Genomic DNA, 20623 nt, shown 5'->3' on the forward strand with positions numbered 1-20623 from the left:
AGTGATTTTGAGCCCATTTGTAGGGGAGAAGCTGATGGACTTCATCTTTGCCTTTGAAAACTGTTTTAGTAGTGAGACAGGTTTCTCACAGTGAGAGTGATACTACAGGATATGCACTTTGTAGAAGTGATATATCTGAAGAGTGAGTGTTTAAAAAATTTGAGCTTTCAACTTGGGCTTGAATGTTCATCCTGATGCATTAGCATTCTGTTTGCTCTTGGCCTACTCTGTAAAAATAAGGCTGCTATAGCATTGCTGGAAGCTTTAGCATCCTCGCTTTTCCTGCTTTTCAGATGCAGCAACAGCAACAGCAGCAACAGCAACTCCAGCGAATTGCCCAAATGCAGCAGCTGCAGGCAGCGCAGGCTATGCAGGCACAACAGCAGCAGCAACAGCAACAGCAGCAGCAGCAACAGCAACAAATACCACAGCAACAGATACAGCAGCAGCCACCTCAACAAGTAATGCAACAGCAGATGCAACAGATGCAGCAGCAACAGCAGCAGCAGCAGCAACAACAGGTTGCTCAGGCACAACAGTCTCAGCTTCCACCACAGTCCCAGCCTCAACCCCAGCCCATGGTGTCTCAGGCGCAGGCAATCTCAGGACAAATTCCTAGTCAGGTTATGCCTGTCACTCTCACGCCGCAACAATTAAAAGCAATGCAGGTAAGGGCTAGTGGCCAGCTGATTGTTGGCTCGTTATGATCCTTTAGAGAAACAGAAATTTTCTTGACCCTTTGCTAATAATGGAGTAGGAAATACCATAGCTTACTAAAAGATCTGTAGTTAGCCTGTTATGAGTATGGTGACATTAAAAGTTTATTTCTGGGCCTGCCAGCACAGAACAGTTCCATATCCACAAAGACTAGGAATTCTGGAAATCTGTGATTTTTAAAAAAATATTTCTTGGCTTATTCTTGGATGGACAAGGAGGCAAGAATGCATGCTGGTAAAAATCACTTCTCCACGATGAATGCTGTTTTAGAGCATTAGCAAGTGCTTTGGAGGGCCTAGTGCATGTGACTGGAGCCAGTGGTGGCTCTCTAGCACACCGGCTTTGCTTTTGCTGCCATGTGCAGTGGTTTTAGCCAAAGTTAAGACACTGGTAGTCCCTGCCTGGAAGAGTATGTGGACAAGGTGATAGTTTTACTCTGCTGAATCTTTTATTACTTCATTTTTAGAAGTTGGGATTGTGCTGTTAATGGTGCAGCTTTTCTAACTGTTGCATTATGGGCAGTTTCTGTGGGCTCAGTGAGTGCTGTGTGCTATTGAGCAAAATCTCAGTCACAATTCAGAGACCTGTTTTTCTCTGGACCTTGCTGGGGGTGTGGGAGTGGAGGGCCAGCCCCACTTGGGAAATTCTTGACCCCACATGGAAGAGTTTATTTACTGACTTTGTGCTCCTTCCAGCTAGTCTAGGAGTAGTTTAGATATTATGTGCATCCCTCTGACAGTCTAAATGAAACGTATAAAAAGTTTGAAATGCTGGTCACTGGTAGGTGCTTCATATTGTGCTTGGGGGAAGTCAGTATGTATGTGGTTAACTATGTTTGCCAGAAAGTTGAAATGTCTAATATTCTCATAAGAAGATCTGATAGTACGGGGAAGAAGTTGCAAGAAAGAGTCAGATATTGGGGGCACAGTTTCGGGGAAGACTGTTCCAAACCTTAGAAACCTGGGCACTTGAGTTCATAAAGTTAAAAATTCTCCTAGAATATGTATGTGAGGCTGATCTTAAGTCTTGTCTCCAAAACATGCTTGTGCGCTTTTTTTAAGCATGTGGTTAATTTAATGAAACAGAAGGGTCATTCTGTAATCAGTTACAGATGTTTACTTTTCTTTCTTTTCATACTCAAGGTAAGAGCTCAGCTGGTCCAGCAGCAGCAGGCAGCAGCAGTGCAAGCAGCTCAGGCCCAAGCTGCTCAGATGGGAGCTGCAGGACAGGTAAGGGCCCTGGAGCCAGTATCACTAGTGCAGGCCTGTAGCAAGTGCATGCTGAAGATGAGCATGGAGATGGGTTTCTGGTGGCTTTCTGATGAGGGGTCTGACACTGGTCATCCCCTTTATAAAGGGAATATGGGTTTTATGCTGTTTCTCCTTTGCCTGGAGTCAGAGGCAGGATTTCATTGACAACCTCTCTGTGCATGTTCTCTGTCCTGATTAGGTAAGATTGTTGCCCATAGTGGCATAGGAGTGCGCATCAATAAGACGGCCTACTGTGGTCATGCTACAAGTTTGACTGCTGGTTTCTGGAGTGTATCACCTCTAGTCTTGTTATACTTTCTTAGACGACTGTTTTGTCGTGTGAACTGAATTCTGTACTGTGAATCTTTGCCTACCAGTCTTAACTCACATTTGGTCTACCTTCCATCTCCATGTATCAAGCACAAAAAGTAGTATAGATAATGAAATCTCTCCATGCTTCCCTTTCATTCCTTTCATCTTTCATTCCTTTTCTTTTTCTGAGTGAACTGGGCCGTAGATATAAATTGCCCTTGTTGTGAATGTGAATTGTTAAGAGAAAAATGGCATGTATCGCAAGTGCAGAGTTACATTAAAAAAAAAAAAAAAGTGCTGGATGAAAGTGCTGTCAAACACAGTTTTCTTTACTTGCAATACACTTGTAGCCCCAGTGATCGTTCTTTGATGCATGTCTATTATGAAGGAGATGTGGGGAAAAATTGGGAATTGCTTGACCTGAATCCCTCATCCTGTTTTCCACAAGAATATGAAAGTCTTTGGTTTACCTCTGTAGTGTTTCATGTTGACACATTTTACAGACATGGGTAAGTACAATTATTACCACTTTGTAGAGGAAGAGGCTGAGGCAGAGAGATGAAATGAGGTTGACTAGGATTAATGCAAAGTTGTGTCTGTATTCCCAGACACTCCACATATTGCACCATTTTCCCCTCAGCAGAAAAGTAATAGTCTAGATTCAATAAGACCCTTTGTTATTGGTCAAATCAAAGGGTCTTATTGAATGAGGGTGAGTGATAACAACTGGTTCCCAGACTTATATCAGGAATAGTGTCATGTACCCTCTCAACCTCATATAGCCCGCGATCTTGCTGGTGGCTGAATTCTCTTTCTGTATTGGTCCTTTTGCTTGTGTTGACATAACACAGGATGCTAAAGCTGAGCAGTGGTAAGTAGAGTTTATACGGTACTGGCAGCAATGTAGAATTCATTTACTACAGTTGAAATGTGAATTAAAACTTTATTTCATGAATAATTTCCATTTGGGACCTGCAGGGACTTAGGCTGACTAAAAGGAGACTGATTTTTTTTTTTTCCCCGTTTTTTTTGTTTGTTTGTTTTACTAACTTAATGTTGCATTTTCCAACTCCTAAGCAGATGGATTGTGCTTATGTACAGGCAACTTAATTCTTGTCCCGCTTAGTGAATTCATACGCCAGTGGCTTAATACCACAGCGCATTTGAAAAGTTTCTGGTGATAATATGGTTGGTTGTCACCTGGTTTTGCATTGCAGCTTTGTTAAGCCGTGTGTACTAAACTCAGGGATTGCTCATTATCTATCATAGATGGAGTTTTCTAAACTCCCTAGATAGGCTTACTCCATTTTTGTCCATGCTGTTACAGTACAAGTCTACTAAAATTCACTTAATGCTGCTAAGTCCTATAATTAAACTGTTTTCTTGTACTTTGTATAACAATTTTCTGTTTAGTTTTAAGATCGTAGCTCTGTAGAATATTATAATGCAGCTTTGGTCTTGAGAGCATGGTTGGATTGTTTTTGATTTTTATAAGTTTCTTTTGATACTAGATTCTGTTCCTGTCTTTAGTCTATTTTCTGCTGTCACTAGAATTAATAAATCTATCTTGATTTCCTCATTTGGTCCTGGGAAACTTTTATTTTAAACAAACCCTATCCTAATATTTGCTTGTTACAGTTAAGCTTGGTCTCTCTGGGCTTTCAAACTGGGAATTTGCATTGATATGCCTGCATTTTTCCTTTTCCATCAAGCTTCTGTTCAGCATTTCTAGGTAAAACCAAAATCAATCCCAAGTTCAAACATGGATCCATGTGAGTTTGAAGTTCTTCTCTGAAGCTGTCATAATGACACTGTTCAGGTGAATGTTATGCTGCTTCGGTATCTACTCCTTAGGGCGTATAACTCACAAGTGAAGCAGGTAAATAAGCTAAGCAGTGTCCTAGTGACCGTAGAGTGCTACAGAAGTGCTTGGAGCACCAAGAGAAAACCTGTAATCAACTGGATTTAAGTATGAACAAAGCTTAAATCACTATTCTGCTGCAGCTTGTTCAGGTGCACGTAATATAGATTAGCTATTGCTCTTTGAAAATCAGACCTGGCCTGCCTTTAATGGAGTGGTGGTGGCGGCGCAGTGCGTATTTTTCTACTGGAAGCTCCATATTTAAGGAATTCTGAATCCTTGGATTTTATATGGAACAAAATTACGGGTTCACAGTTCTGGTTATTATATTCCAGTTCATCGTTTTTATTAAATAATGGGTTTTATATCTTACAGTGAAGGAAGACTTTCTCTTCCTCTGCTTGCTCTCTGTTCTTTGGGTAAAATTCTCGTTTCTATAAATTGATTTATCTCAATTTCAGCTGTGGAGAAGGATTTACCTTCAGTTTAAGTTCTTTTTCAAAAGTCTATGAACACTTCTGGCTGACTCCCAGTTCTAGATTATCTGACAAGAACAACTCTTTTATAGACACGTTCCTTCGCATAAAACGGATGCAATCTTTGGAACCCTCTTTCCTTTTTTAAAGGGTCACAGGTTTTGTAAGTGTGAACACTAACTTTTGAACAGCTGGAAGAATGGAGGAAAAATAGATTCCTTTTGCTCAGAGAGTAGAACTGGTGTCACATATATATATATACACATTTCCTTTCCAAAGCACAGTTATTTCAAAATACAAAACCAAAACCGTGTGTGCATGCACACGTGACCAACCACAATACAACAAACAGCTGAAAGCCTTTGAATCGGAGTTTGTCCTGTTGGTGTTCCATGGTTTGCCAGACACTTAAAATGTGAATACTCTTCCAACTTCCTTAACCTCAGAGGAAATAATCTAAATCTGCACACTTGGTGGTGTGGCATGAGAAACGGGACCAAGATGGGACACGTGGGTCACCATAACATCCCTGGGTTTTCACGCACTCCAAAGATCCATGTGCATTCACGAGGGTCTGTGATGGGGTGATTGTACCTGGAAGGATGTTTTTGCCAACAATTTCCTTTTTTTTGTTAGGGTTGTGTTGCTTCACCAGCTCTCATGTTGACACTGTAGCTCTTCACTGCACTTTGTAGCATACACCTGTGCTTTGTGCCAGTGCTGGGTTGTTGCGTTTGCCTGTGGTGGCTGTTGCATGCTGTGTGTGTACATGTGCATGTGTGTGTGATGTCTGAAGCTCTCATTTGTTTCCCTTTTGAAATCCTGTCTCTGACCATCCCTCTCTGCCTGGATGGAAAGGGACTGCATCGCTCTGATGTTGTGAACTAACAGCTGTGCTGAATTTGACACTATTTTCTTTATCAGTTATTGCTTTTCTTTTCAGTCTTGCTATGTTGTATTTAATTTTATTTATTTTTAACAATTGTAAGCACATGCATTCTCTGACTCTCTAGAGACATGTTGCTGGCTGCTTCAGTCCATTTACACAGAACACAAAGCAAGAATGCCCCAAATCATTCACTGAAAAGAGATTTCTTTTAACTCCTAGGTTAACTCTTAGGTTAGTTAGAGCCTGCTAAGTTCCTTGGTAATATGTAAACTGGAAAAAAGTGGCCTAGAAGATTTTATTGCAGATGTATAAAATACCAAATAGAAGCTCTTTTACTGATAGGATAACTGCCACAATTACACGAATACTACCTCAAAACATGCTAAGCTTCTCGTAAATTTATATTACATTCTGATTCATGGCATATCTGGTGTAATACTGAATTTTAAGTAACCTAAGGCTATGAAGGTATTTATGACTAAATCTGTAAGGCTCATGCAGGCTGATGGTTCTGAAAGGCACTTCTAGATACTGTGGAGTAGCATAGCCCTAGTACTATTAAAACATGAAGCCATTCTAACACTAAATTTCAGCATTTGTTCCGGGATTCCTCAGTCATTACAGTTRCAGAATCAAATAGCGCGTGAGTAAATTTGAGGCAGATTACTTTATGGAGTCAGAACAGAAAATTTTAGTACAGCTTAGTAAAAAAGGAATGGATATTTGACAAAGGTGGCCGATAGTACAGGGATATAGTTGACCCATTCCCTGGGTTGCAAAAGGAAGGAAATAACTTTTTCAAACCAAGAAGTCCTTTCTGTTGTAATGATGGAAGCCTCGTCCGTGGAGTTGTTATACTGTCATAGGTCAGGTTCTGAAATTTTGCTCACTGTTGTAGGATTCATTGGAGCATTTGTAGTGGCAGTTGCTGTTGAACTGCCTGCCAAATTATTTTAAATGGCATATGCAAATATTGCCAAATTCTTTTGAGTACACAGTGGGGGAAAGCACATCAGAAACAGAAACCTAGGACATTATATAGGAAGCTTCTTGTATGGAGCATTCCTGACAGCAATCTTAGAGCACTTATTTCCAAGAATTCTAGAAAATCAAGATGTCAGGCAAAATTCTAGGAATAATCCTTCAAGAAAATAACAGCACTGTTTGCCCTTGACCCACAAGTCTGTATCTAGATGCCACATCTCAAGATATTTAGAATTCATTAGTTGCTTTCTACAAATGAATAGAAAGGGTATAAGAATGAGTTTGATTTGTAAGCTAGCATGTTAGGTTAACCTTTAGAGAAAAGCTCACTAACCTTCCCACTGTGCTCCCCCTYGCCCTAATTCCTGGAGGTTGCATGTGCTTTTCATCCTGCCAGTGCACTGCATTTCTTGTTTTGCGATTACTTTTGTCTGTTGTCCCTCTGTCCTCAAAGATGATCACCGCACCTATGGCCCGAGGTGGGATGCAAATAAGACCACGGTTCCCGCCTACCACCGCTGTGTCTGCCACGCCGCCAAGCTCCATTCCTTTGGGCGGACAGCAAATGTCACAGGTATTTACTGAGTCAAAGCGCACGTTGTGTCAGGAATTGCACAAAGCATTCAATACGTGATTGTATAGCACTTGCTTTCAAGCAAGGGGAAGTTCACTTCTTCATCGAACAACTAACTTGCTGGAGTTGCTCAGGGTATTGGGCTATTTATTTTTTTTTCCATGGACCTGTCTCTCCTTTTTCTTTTTAAAGAGCAGATTTTCTGAGTGCTTGGGATGTCAAATAAAGCATTTCTGAAGTGGCACAGATCTTTGTATTTTAACACTTACAACTCTTTCATGTTCATACTTGATTCAGGTCTCAAATGAGTAGAGTTTTCTGGTCTCCATTTAATCTTTGTCCGTACTCCACAACCATGCACATCTAGGAGAGTCTCCAGAAGTGTTGCAGGTCAGGACTGCAATGTACTATCTGAGTTGTGTCTGGGACCTCAGGTATCATGTGCTCGTACTCTGTATAGGTGCTTCTTTCGTGAATAATAAACTTGGCTCATTTCGGTTTGTGTAGCTTTTTGGCATGTAGTCAGGAATCAAGAAATATGGAGCTGTTCTCTGCTCTTCCACACTTGTGAAGGAGGAACTGCCAGAAGGACTCCGCTTGCACCTGCATCAGTGAAGAAACTTGTGTGGGCAGGCTCGCAGCACTCTGTCCAACTGCTGTTGAAGATGCGTTAGGTCGGAGTACCACATCTGCTTTAGCAGATCAGGACCTGCACTACTACTACCCACAGCTGTGTTTCACAAGCAAAATGCATCCTTTTGGGGGAGCAGGGATGGAGAGAACTAGAATGAAGCAGAACTGAGTTCATACCAGTTAGCCACAAAACTAGGCACTGCTCTGCTCTTCAGCAGTTCATAGGACACATAGGACTCTGCTGAGTCCTATGTGATTGGTGCTGGTTTAAATGTGTATCATGTAATGATGGCAAAATAGAGTTCAACTGCATTATTCTGTCTAGTATTCATGGACCTCATATCTTGTTCTTCTAGACAGTAATTTTCAAATTTGATACCAGATGTAGTTTTTGTTCTTAATATTGATGCTTTCTGTTCTTGGGTTTCAAGAAGGCTTCTTCATTCTTCACATTTTTTGATCTTTTGCAAGCTTATTGGGGGCTGCAGAATGCCAGAAAGGCTGCTTCCTAGTGCTGCTGCTGCATCAATTTATTAGGCACAGTGTTTTCCTGACAGGGGTTTGTTAGTGTAGATACAGTGACCAGAAAGATTCTGCAGGTCTAGGCAAACCCATCCATTGTTGTTTCTGGTTGAAGATAGATGGTTGTTTCAGTCTAGCTCATTGTTTAAATGTTAACTGAAATAAAACCCAGGCATAGCTGTTTATTGAGTCAAGGAAGAATTTACTTTGAGCTTTATTTGCTGTAGCAATTTATGAATTTATGAAGTATGTACTATTCACTGTATTTGGACTGATGCTGATGCCTTCTGATAGAAATTTAAGTATTAGATTAGCTTATATTTAATACTGTAGTCATAACAGAAGGCCTCTAGTTTAATCTGTCAGTGCCATATGCTGATCTTTTAGTGCCATCATGTCAGTGGCTGTTGAGGAGCTTTGATTCCTGACACCAAATGAATCAGTAAGAAGTGTTGTCAGTAGCATGCCAAAGATTGTGACCTGGATTATTGAACAACTAGAGAAGGCAGAAGAAGAAAGGAAACTTATTTATAAACAATGACTGGAGTGACAATAGCTCCTAAACAGGTGGTAGGATGAGAGATTCGTGGTTTCATGGTGGTGAGAAGCATGATTTTAAAGCCAGTTGAGCCAGCCTGATATTTCATATAATTGATAGCTCAGGAGCAGCCTGAATCTTTAGTGCTGTTTTCCAAAACATTTTGCTCAGGTTCCAAATGGATGTGTACTTTAGCTTGTCCTAGAAAAGTTGTAACTTATGTTGTTTCTAATTTTGTAAAATGCTTAAACGATACTGTCCATTGGATATGTTGCTGTTGCCTTGTGACAGAGCTCTTGCAGCTGGTCACAATAGGAGTAAAGGGCTGTAGGGTATATCTGATTATTAGCTATTGATTTAAGAGATTATCATCTCCTTGATTACAGTATCAGAAAGAGTCATTTACAGATAGCGATAGGTAGTCCTGAGTGTCTCCACTTCAGGAAGGAATCTTGGAGTTGCACTTAATCCTTTTCAACGCAAGGACCAGGTGTGGTATCAAAAAAAGCTATAGCTTTTTATCTCATATGACACAAATGCTGTGTCTGTCCATTTTATCACAAGGCTCAGTTACTTCTGCAGTGTTTTTTTGTTTGTTTGTTTTTGTTTTTCTTTCTTTTTAGTATCTTTTCTCAGCAAGAATGTATACTCACTGATATGGCATCATATTCCACAGTATCCTTTTTTTTTTTTTTTTTTAAAGCTTAGCTGAAATTTGTTTGTGACTGAATAACTATCAAGCATGAACTGAAAACTGTCAATGTTAGCAACATTTCTTGAATAGCTAGGAATAATCACAATCACCATATTAGGATTGACTCGAGAGACCCCACTGATAGGAATTTTGAAGCATTAAACTAATTTAATACTTCGTTATCTTTTTAAAAAGCTAATGCACTAATCCCCATCTTTCTCCTGTATTCCTAATGTCAAAACTCCAAGTTCTCTCTACACATCTGCTGCAGTCTGCAATAGTGTGGACTTCCAATTTGCGGTTATGAGTTGTTGGTGCAGAAATTTTCAGCAAACTGGAAATACAGAAAAAAGTAAACCGAACTAAATACTAAAATAAAGCGAGGGATACTGGCCTGACTGGGAATATGGAAACCTTTATCTGAACTCATTTGAAGCTCTGCAGAGTTTTCAGTTGTCATGCAAAGCAGCATAATGGTGAACTTTAAACCCAGTTTGCAACAGAGTAGGCAGGGCTGTGCTTACTGGCCTAACATTAAAACTGTATGTACAGTAGTGTAAATGCTTTCTGGAGTTTTCCTTTAGACTAAAAGTGTTTCTACTCTTCATTATTATCTATCACTTCCTTGTCACTGTCTCCTTTTCCTTGCTGTTAGTTTCTGCATATTGTACCTGAAAAACTCTTACTAGCCCTATCTGAGTGCTGTTCTTTGCCCGAGACTCGGCAAACTGGAGGTAGGACTCATAGCTAAGTTTATCTTGCAGCATGGTGTGCTCTAAACACTAAGGATAACTTTGATTTAGTGGATGTTATTGAGTACACACTGTTATGTAAGCCTATGTATCTTTTGGGTAAGATTTCGTGAAGTTAGGGCTCAGTGTCATGATCAGGTCACTGCAGAATTGCAGAGTAACTTCATGTCAGGTGGGCTGCAGTAGCTGCTCATGAATATGCTTTTAGATGCAGAAAACCTCATCTGCAATGAAAACGTATGAAACTGCCTTACTTTGTATCTATTCAAGATAAATAGCATACAAATGGTCAGCAACCATGGCTTAACGGATGCTCTGGATTTTTTTTAAGTATTCTTGTTAGTGGGAGTCAGTTGTAATGAGGATTCCTTAGAAGTTGAAATATCATTAAATTGTTATGATCTTAATCCGTATCCTGGAAACAATGTAGAAATTAAAGATTGCAAGCATCTTTAGATGATCTGTACTAGGGAAAGACATCTGAAATGATTATGTAGCAGATTAATTGCTTTCAAAGAAGAATAAGGCAGTAGGTTTGTAGTTGCATACTTTTGAGTGCATGTTTCGTGACAGTGTCACAATGTTACTTAATATTAGACATTAGCCTGCAATGTTTTGGAAGTGAAGCCAGCAGTGAGATCAAATTTGGTTGGAAGAGGAAAGGTGGTTGCCTATGCATGTACTTAGTGAGAAGGGGTAATGCTATTAAAAAAATATCGGCCCTAATTCAGTTTATGCTTATGTGCACTGTAGATGCTGCATGTTCTTTCCTTTGCTTTTCTGGAACCTTTGTAAATTAATGTGAAGGGATCGTAGTGTTGGAGTAGCTACAGAGGCTTAAATCTGGGGAAAACGCTAATGAAATCTTTCTCCTTCCTTCCCAAAACACAAGAGTAAGTTTTCAGAAGTAATTTTGTGTAACTAACTTGAGACCCTTAGAAGGGGACTGATTTTCAAAAAGTGCTCAACCACTCAAAAGTGGTCTTAGTGTGACTTGAGGAAAAATGGGTTCAGCATCTGTATGGAGTACGTTCCAAATCACTTGCTGTTCAGCAGAATGTTAAATAGAATTGCAAAAATCACGGAGTGCTTTTTGGAGTGTTTTTCCTAGCTTCCTCACAAACAGTACTGGGATACATGGTTTCTGTGGGAGGCAGACTATGCTTTTCAATCTCAGAAATGCTGTTTCAACTGTTGAGAAGAAACAGGTTGTTAAAGAACCAACTTCTTATGAGAAGCAGCAAGCACAGTCTCAGTATATGTTGGTTATGCAGAAAAAGAAGATAAAATAGCTGGTTTAAAATATAATTTCAGCCTCTCTTGTTCTAGATAATATCTTTGCAGGGGAGAGGTTATGAAGGTAATGCAGTTATTGGAGGTAAAAATGAAATCATGGTATGTAAGGCTGCATTTGACTTTAAACTGCTTTAATGGGTGATAAACTAATATCTTCACAAGTTGAATAGTCTTACATTTGCACCTAACTGGGGATTGTTTGGGCCTAGTATTTTTTTTTTTTTTTTTTTTTTTGGGCAAAGTGTCACCTTCTGCATAGCTGTAATGTGATACTCCAAGCAAAGCATATTCTGGCATTTTCAGTGTGCACATGCAGTGGTAGAGCATGCAGTACTTCCTTTTTAATATGCTAAGTATCATGTCCTCTGAAAACAGTTGGATGGTTTAGGTGTATAGGTGAGGACAACACAAATTGCAATGCCAGTGCCTGGGGCTCGTGGATTTACTTGGACCTTTGCTTAAAAATGGCTTGGAGCGATGGAAATAGAGTTGTTAAGCAATCTGTTAGCACCTTTATGAATTACCAAATGAACACATGGGTTACTGAGTCACAATGTGTGGCCTTTGCAGGCTAATTCAGCCTAGCTTTGTACGTATGTATTTGTAGTCTTATGTCATAAGGACTCTGCATGTGCCTTAGAAATGAACATGCTCAAGTAATATCTGCACTACTATGCCATACTTCTGGCCATAATACAGGGGTTTTTTTGGTTGGTTTTTAATCAAACAATAAAGGGGAAAAATGTTTGTTAGAGCAAATGTGAGAGGTTGCTCATATCTGAGTATCTGGCTCTGGCACTTTATAGCATGCAGAATGATCTTCATTGTACCCAGTGTTTGCTGCTGTTCTGGACATTCCCTGATACATCTTTTTGTCCTTTAGGCATATCTCATCATCCTTCAAAGGTCAGAAGGCGACTTCACTTTTTTCCACCCAACTATTCAGTCTGGAGTGTTTCTATCTCCACCCAGATTTCCAAAGCTTTTTGGTGGTTAGGTTTATTCTCCCCCTGCCTTCCCCTCTGGGCCCCCCCCCCCCCAAAACCATTTGGAAAGTTAGTCTGACAGACCTTTGAAGGCTGTAATTAAAATGTCAAAATAAGGAGGGTTTCTTTTGTGGCTATTCTCAAGTTACAACTGTCTTTTCTGCTCTTCTTTACTCCAGTTCTAATAAAGTACAGATTTTTCAGATGACGCTTCTGATATTTTAATTGCAGCATGTTTGTTTAGGAAAGGAAAAGCACTTACTGTATAGTTGTTCAAGTTTTGTGCAGTCTTGTTATTTCTAGTAAAGTTGATACGACATTGCCCTGAGAGCTTCAAAAGAGATACAAGTGGGATTGTTTCATTATGGAGGAGAATGTGAAACTAACGCTTTTATTTCTTGTAGCCCTGAGGATACGCTTCTCTCCGTAGGTAAAGCCCTTTAGTTAGGTTCCCATTGTATGCTCCCCTTCCGTTGTTGTTGATCTTGGTGTTTTTTCTTCCACATTTCAGGTCAGCCAGAACAACATTACCATGATGTCATCCCCGTCTCCTGTCCAGCAAGCTCAAACACCCCAGTCAATGCCACCTCCACCACAGCCGCAGCCATCTCCTCAACCAGGGCAGCCAACCTCTCAGCCAAACTCCAATGTCAGGTGAGCTAGACTCTAACTTCTGAGGAGCTATGTCAATACTATAACAGTGAGATTTTGAGAAATGTTCAGCATACCTTACTCTGTTTCCATTGAAGTGAATGAGTTTTAACATGAACTTTAGTGAGAAACAGGTGGGATTGTGCTGAATACTCTTTGAAAATTCACATTTAAATAAAGATGCTGTGTAAGAAATCCTCACAAAGTTATATTGGCAGAGTTAGTGTCACAGCAATGCTTACTCTAAAGCATATCTGCTCACAGGCTGATCATGCTTCCTTGCTGGACTTTGGCAGGTCTGATTCTATTCTTATTTTTTCAGCTCCGGCCCAGCTCCATCACCTAGCAGCTTTCTCCCCAGTCCATCTCCACAACCATCCCAGAGCCCAGCAGCTGCACGAACGCCTCAGAACTTTAGTGTCCCATCCCCAGGTCCTTTAAACACTCCAGGTAAATCATCTGAGAACTATACTGCAGACCATGCATTGGTGTATGTTTTGGTACCTGTAATAGTTCCCAGGAAACCTGGCATTGCTTGGTATTATGCAAACTTTAGAGCTCTGCAGACCAGCCAGCATTTCAAGCAGTAGACATGCTGCACACACCATGTGCACAACAACATGAATCAAAATCAAGTTAAGCTCAATTTCTCATGGCTGAACTATGGTTTTTTTTTTTTTTTGACTTCTTCATTGTTTTGAAAAAAGAATGGTGCTTATTTTAATTGAGGTGCTTATTTTAATTGAGTGAGGTAATAGAGACCTAGTGATTCTTTAGTTCCACGCAGAAAGGAACCCTTAGTAACAGCCTGCAATTGTAAAGGATCTAACAACTTCATGACAGGCAGGCTGCCATCACAGACAGTATTTAACCATACTCCAGAACACCTTCCTAGATGTACTCTGACACTTGTGCTCTTACCTCTCCCAGATGCAATAAGTAGGTTCCAATACTGTGAACAGGAGTAACATCATACTGGCTCCTTCTCATACCTCAGTGTCGTATGCTCTGCAGTTTGGAAAGTACTGACTTACGGAAAACTGCAGCAAATTCAGTGTGTTGATTTAGTGTATAATGCACCAGAATGAAGGCAAAATGAGGACTTAGGATATGGGTATATAAACCTTTGGACCTTTTCAGGCAAAACTGGTATTAAACGGGAATTGTGATTATGTCCACAAAACACATTATTTCTACACGAAGGTTAGAGGGTTGAACAAGTACATATAAACTGTGGAGGGCATCTGATGGTGGATTTGGATATTTGACCTGAATTACACTTTGAAAGTTGCCATGTTTTCAGATCTAGATTCTGAAATATGGCAGTACTGTTCTGCAGTATCTTCTGTCATCCATGTTTTGTGCAATCTTTACTTCTTGCTAGGAAATCCAAATTCTGTCATGAGTCCAGCCAGTTCTAGCCAGTCAGAGGAGCAACAGTATCTGGAGAAACTCAAACAGCTATCAAAATACATTGAGCCACTCCGGAGGATGATCAATAAGATAGACAAAAATGAAGGTGAGGTCCCCTGTACTTGGTCATGTGTCTTTGTGTCAGCCTTGATGGAAGAAGCAGTACACTTCCTTTTTGTGATGGCTTCTATTCCAGGGATTAAAAATGACAATAAACTTAGCTGCTGTTTTTTTTCCTGATGACTATAAAGATTTTTACTATGAAAAGTTGGTAAAATCTTCATCCTTAAATTCCTGTCAGTTTTCCTTTACTTTTGATCTTTTTGAGACACAAAGCTCTGATAGAGCTTGCGCAGTGGACATACTTATGGCAAGATGAAAAAACTTTGATCCTCACTACTTCCTTCAGTGTTGGCTCATGTTTTCACTTTTACCAGTATCCTGTATTTCTGTGAAAATGTCTGTAAGGCCTGAAGCTGTTCTTGTAGTCAGTGTATCTTGTTTGTCTCTCTGATACTATTTCAGATAGGAAGAAGGACCTGAGTAAAATGAAGAGTCTTTTAGATATCCTGACTGATCCTTCAAAACGGTAACTCTTTTTCCTTTTGGCTGGACATCAGTCTCCCCAGCTCTTCCAGAAATCACTCTCAGAAATATATCACTTAAGCTGAGCAAAATGTCAGCACTGCCACAGGGCACAAGACATGCTGTGGTGAGCAGGGATGTAGTCTGCAGTCTTGCAACACCCTGCAGGATCCAGACAGAATGCATTTCATACATGATGGGAACCTGGCTCTTACAGTCTTATTGTCTCTTGGTGTGTGTTTCCTCTGGAACTTCACATTTTTTTATAGTTGATTTCTTGATTTCTTTTTGTATTGAAAAGTTGTAGCCAGTAAAAGTTGTTAAAAGGACCTTTTTGTTGTTGTGTGAATTCCCACTAAAATACTTTCTTGAGAGACCTTAGAGTCTCAGCATTAGAACTTCTGTAAGTGTCATACCATAGAAAGCTTTGTACACTCCCTGCATATTAATCTAATTTGTAAGTCAAGCATGTATTCCCCCCCCCCCCCCGATAAATTGAAAAAGCTTTTTAAACGAGTTAAAAGTGATAAGGGAAACTAGTCCGTATTTTGCTGCCTGTCCCAAGCTCTTAAGCATGTGGACAACATAGTTTTTAACCCTGGCATTCAAGTTCTTATTTAAAATAACAACTGGTAAAGTTTTCAGGGATTAAATTAGTATTTCAGAAGCATTTGGGGATTTGACCTTTTATGTACTAGAATGTGATCCATTCTAAGGTGCTAGATTCCTGAAGCAGTTTGTTTAGCATCCAGATATGTTGGCATTGAAGCTGTTTGTGTGGCTCAGATAGCAGAAACTCTTGAGTTGAGGAGACCCTTTTGTGGTGATGAAATTTTGCCTCTTCTGCAGATGCCCTCTGAAGACATTACAGAAATGTGAAATTGCTCTGGAGAAGCTCAAGAACGATATGGCTGTGGTAAGTAATGCTTTGTATTACCAGGAGATAGGTAATTAGTTCCAAAAAGTCCTGTGATTCGGCAAAATAATTGTTTGCATTTCTCGTTGCTCATGCTGTTATAGCTTGAAGTAAGGTTGGACAGAATAAGAAAACAGAAAAAATGGGCAAGCATTTGCTTCATTATGAATAAGTCTCCTTGTCTGTATCTTTTAACTGAACTTTCAAATTCTTGTGCTTTGTAGAAGCACTCTTGAATAATTCTTTCTATGAACTTTGGCAGCTGATTTCAGGATAACTTCCTAAATGAAAGCTACAGACTTTTTTTTTCCTTATGTTACTGTATGCAGTTTTGAGAATCCTTTGCATTTTATACGTTGGAAGTTTACTCTTACAAAATTTTGCAGAATCAATAGTAGAGTTCTTCTTGTGGTGATTAAAACAAGAGGGGCTTCTCTTGTGTTTTAGCCTACTCCACCGCCTCCCCCAGTGCCCCCCACCAAACAGCAGTACTTGTGTCAGCCACTTTTGGACGCTGTCCTGGCCAACATCCGTTCGCCAGTCTTCAACCATTCCCTTTACCGCACCTTTATGCCAGCTATGACTGCAATCCATGGCCCGCCAATCACGTATGTATCATTGCCCTGCTGCCTGTGTTAAATGTTCATTATTTAAGGAAAAATTACTCATTTATTCGAACTATTGAAAGAATGGATGGGTTTATTGAGGTGTGTGGGAGTTGACCTTTCCATTTTACACATGTAAAATACTTGAGAAATGTGGCCTTGGCATAAAGTTTTTACCTAGTCTTTTTGTGGACTGTATTTTGCATAGGGCCCCAGTTGCTTCACCTCGAAAGCGGAAGTATGAAGAGGATGAAAGACAGACCATACCAAATGTCTTACAAGGGGAAGTTGCAAGATTAAATCCTAAATTCCTGGTGAACCTGGATCCCTCCCACTGCAGTAATAATGGCACAGTTCATCTCATATGCAAGCTAGGTAAGCAAGAAGAAACTAAGGGCTAAGTTATAAAGAAGTATTGAATTTGATTCTAGAAGAGTTGTTTGTGAGCAGTCTTGAGGCTTGTCAGCCTGTGGCTTCTGCATGAAGTCCTTACTTACCAGAGCTATAGCAATGCTTAATTGTGCCATTCTGTACAGCCTGCTACAAGACCTCATTCATCCTGAATGAAGCCACTGTTTTTGTCCTTTATAGTTTTCGTTTAAGTAGGAAATTATTTTTTCAAAACAAATTAGTCTTTATGCTTCCAAGAAGCCTGTTTCTCCCAGTTGTGCTGTGGTACTACTAGTAAAGGAGGGTAATATCTCAGCTATTTCCAAGTAGAAGGCTGTTTTCTTATGCTGGAATACTAGCATTGTTCTCTTCTCTATATGTGTTTTACTGACTCATTAAATTTGGATTTAAACAAAGTCTTCATGCAATCTGTATTCCTGGTAGTGTGAAGTAATTTGTTTGTAAACATAGCATTATTTTTGTTTTTGCTTATCACTTGCCGTTATGGAGTAACTGCAGCAGTGAAGCAGTGCAGTATTTGGTTGCTCACTGTAGAAGAACACTGACCTTTCTTTGCACCGAGGTGGCAGAGATTAATCTCATTTGGTGTCAGGACAGTTACTTGTTGCTAACAACAATCACGATTCCTGATTTGGCCTGAGATTGATTTTTTGCCTTACTGTACATGAGAATTGTTCTGTCTCTAACAACCAGGACAGAGTTAGAGAAATGGCTCATTAATTTTTGGGAGGGATTATTTCAGTTTGTACTAATGATCACTGACAATAGTGAATGTTGGAAAAAGGAATTAGATTTCTTCTTTCTCGTCTCAGCTGAATAAGCAGAAAGTGTTGTAGACTGAGTGTGTTTTGCTCGTGGATTCAAACAGGGAAAATAGATTCAATTTTTTTTTTCTTAGTTTGAGAAATGTGAACTGTTCTGGTCCTGAATATTAGTACAAAAGGAATTTAATTTTCACAAATGAGACATCTACCTTACTGAAGTTCAGTTGATGAAATGGTGAGATTAGCAGGGTGCAGAAATATGTGAGAGTTGGAGCTGTGTTTGCCAGGCTTTTCTTCCAAGATGTTAGGAGTGTTTTTAAAGTGAGCAATGCGATTGCATTCCAATAAAAATGGAGACTTACAGCCTGGTTCCTGCTTTGGGCAGAGAGGTTAGAGACCAAGCTGACTTATGCCAAAAAAAAAAAAAAAACCCTCTGTACATGAAGACATGCTTCATTCTGATGGGAAGTATGTTTATGTTCTAGATGACAAGAATCTTCCAAATGTCCCACCGCTACAGCTCAGCGTTCCGGCGGACTACCCAGATCAAAGCCCTCTGTGGATAAAAAACCCGAGACAATATGGTATGAGGATGCTAGTGTGATATTTGTTGGCATGTGTTATATAGTGGTGGTGGCGAATGTGAACAGCTGATGTTACTCATCTTTTTCTAATATAACTCTGTTTATCTGTTATTTTATTTTCCAGCAGCCAATCCCTTTTTGCAGTCAGTGTATCGGTACATGACTTCAAAACTATTGCAACTTCCAGACAAGCATTCAGTCACTGCACTCTTAAACACCTGGGCACAGAGTATTCGTCAAGCCTGCCTGTCTGCTGCATAACATCTTGCTTCCTAAATCATGAAGAAAGAAATAGGGTCTCGACAGCTGGCCTCTTCCACATGCGACTGGAAAATCACAGGCATTTTGGGGAGGGTACTTCAGAAGAAAGAAGCCTTATATTGTTTTGTTTCTAGGTGTCAGGTTCAGTAGAGAACCTGATGTTAGATTTAGCTTTCATGCTTTTTATCTTCTGCCTCTGTGGACTTTTGCCAGCATTTTCAAATATACAAATGTGTATATATGGTTCTTGAGACTGTATTAGGAGGAGCTTTTATTGTCTTCTTAGAGAAGAAATTATTTGTGGACTTCCGTCAGGGAGTCTGACTGGTATAAGACGGAGCAGGAGGAGAATGTCCTAATTTGCTTCAAAGTTTGCCCAGTGCCAGTATTCCTTTCACATTGTGTATTTTGTGACCTGATATTGCCCCAGGAATAAATTAGCTGCAGCTAGAATGTGCTCACAAACTTCCCAGTGGTTGCAGGAATCTTTTGCCTGATAGCTTTGCCCAGAAATGGGATAAATGAGGGCCTTTAAGGGCATCCCTTAAATATGTGAAATTAATCTGAATAATTACATTTTGAGGAGGGGGGAACCAAATATAGGAAAAAATATTTTATAGCTTATTTTAAACACTACTTTATATAATGGTTTTTGGTTAGCATGGACCATGTGTTTCTTACTCCAGAAAAGTGAGGCGATTAGGAAGAGGGGATATGAACATGCACACTGACTTCCCCTATAAGCACAGCATGTGTGTGGGCACTGGAGGGATTTCCCCCTCCCACCCCCAACTGTTTAAAGCCCCAGGACCATGAATCAATCCAGCAGGCTTGTATCTACATATCTTTGTATGTATGTTTACTGGGGGAAAGAGTCGGTCTCTGAAGCATTTGACTTCCTAGGGGAGTTGATGCGGGTCAGTGGAAGTGCTTCCATACAACATCTGTTTGTTTAAAAAAACCCTGAACTTAGCTCAGGAGTAGAACTGACAACTGATACTTTGCCCCTTGAGCAACGAGGGGCACTCGAGTTGGTCATCAGCTGCTTTATTGTTGGGCACTTCCAATGAAAACACTTGCCATGAGTAACTCTAATTTCATGCATAGTGTGATTATTTTATTTTCCCCATGCTTGTAGGTTGTTGACTCTTAATTTTCTGCTGCAAGTGAATTTCAGTTTCAGGTGTTCCCATTGTATCCTGCTCCATCTCCCTGTATTGTGCAGCAAAACCTAAAGAGTAGCTGGACTCTCTTACAGTAGTGTCAAGAAATTGCTATGACCTTTGTAAATCTGTGTGGTGTCATCAGTTTTAGGATGTTTTTAAACGTGGGTACTTAGTAAGCACTGACTGAGGCAGCAGAATGCTATCAGTATTTTGTACATGAACTAATGCATTACCTGTTTTTATTGTAATAAATTTATTATTATTCCTGTGTTGGATGCTAACATTATACTGCTCTACCCACGTTGATTCTTAGATACCAGTTCTGTTGTGTCCATTGGATGATGGTTCCTTTGTTCTATGGTAAGTGGAAATTCATACGCTTTGAAGGTTATGGAAAAAAATCATAAATGGCTCTTTGTTCCATGCAACATTCTTTACTGTCCTCATAACGAATTCGAAGACCTAGTCAAGAGTTTAGTAATGATATCTACAAATGAAAGATGTAGTTTTTTAACCAGTACTATTACATAGCTGTCTCTTCCCTTATGGAGAATGAACCAGTGGCATCAATATAGTTCTAGTGGAGAGATGTTTACATCACACAAGTTTTGTGTCTGGTTACTATAGTGCATAATCAAGTCATAAGCCAAGAAACCAGGATGGAGATGGTTGGGGTTTTTAGATACTGCCAGGCTGCCACACTGAGGTGTTTATAGTATTCATTTCTTCACAGTTTGGCTAAAACACATGTGCAGACAGATGCAAAGCATATTGTAAACATTC

General features: G+C 39.9%; 1 protein-coding gene across 1 annotated transcript in view; it reads left to right on the forward strand.

Moving 5' to 3' along the window:
* Positions 1-20126, forward strand: part of MED15 (mediator complex subunit 15) — a 31433-nt gene extending 11307 nt beyond the window's left edge. The window contains exons 7-18 of the mRNA XM_026075053.1: positions 294-668; positions 1860-1946; positions 6944-7063; positions 12996-13138; positions 13458-13585; positions 14520-14654; positions 15074-15137; positions 15983-16049; positions 16497-16657; positions 16863-17029; positions 18315-18413; positions 18538-20126. Coding sequence (XP_025930838.1) covers positions 294-668; positions 1860-1946; positions 6944-7063; positions 12996-13138; positions 13458-13585; positions 14520-14654; positions 15074-15137; positions 15983-16049; positions 16497-16657; positions 16863-17029; positions 18315-18413; positions 18538-18674 — 1683 coding nt within the window. The 3' untranslated portion in view covers positions 18675-20126. The remainder of the gene's footprint in view (positions 1-293; positions 669-1859; positions 1947-6943; positions 7064-12995; positions 13139-13457; positions 13586-14519; positions 14655-15073; positions 15138-15982; positions 16050-16496; positions 16658-16862; positions 17030-18314; positions 18414-18537) is intronic.
* The last annotated feature ends 497 nt before the right edge of the window (positions 20127-20623 follow it).

The sequence above is a fragment of the Apteryx rowi genome, unplaced genomic scaffold, assembly GCF_003343035.1.
Source record: "Apteryx rowi isolate R43461 unplaced genomic scaffold, aptRow1 scaffold_40, whole genome shotgun sequence".
Lineage (NCBI taxonomy): Eukaryota > Metazoa > Chordata > Aves > Apterygiformes > Apterygidae > Apteryx > Apteryx rowi.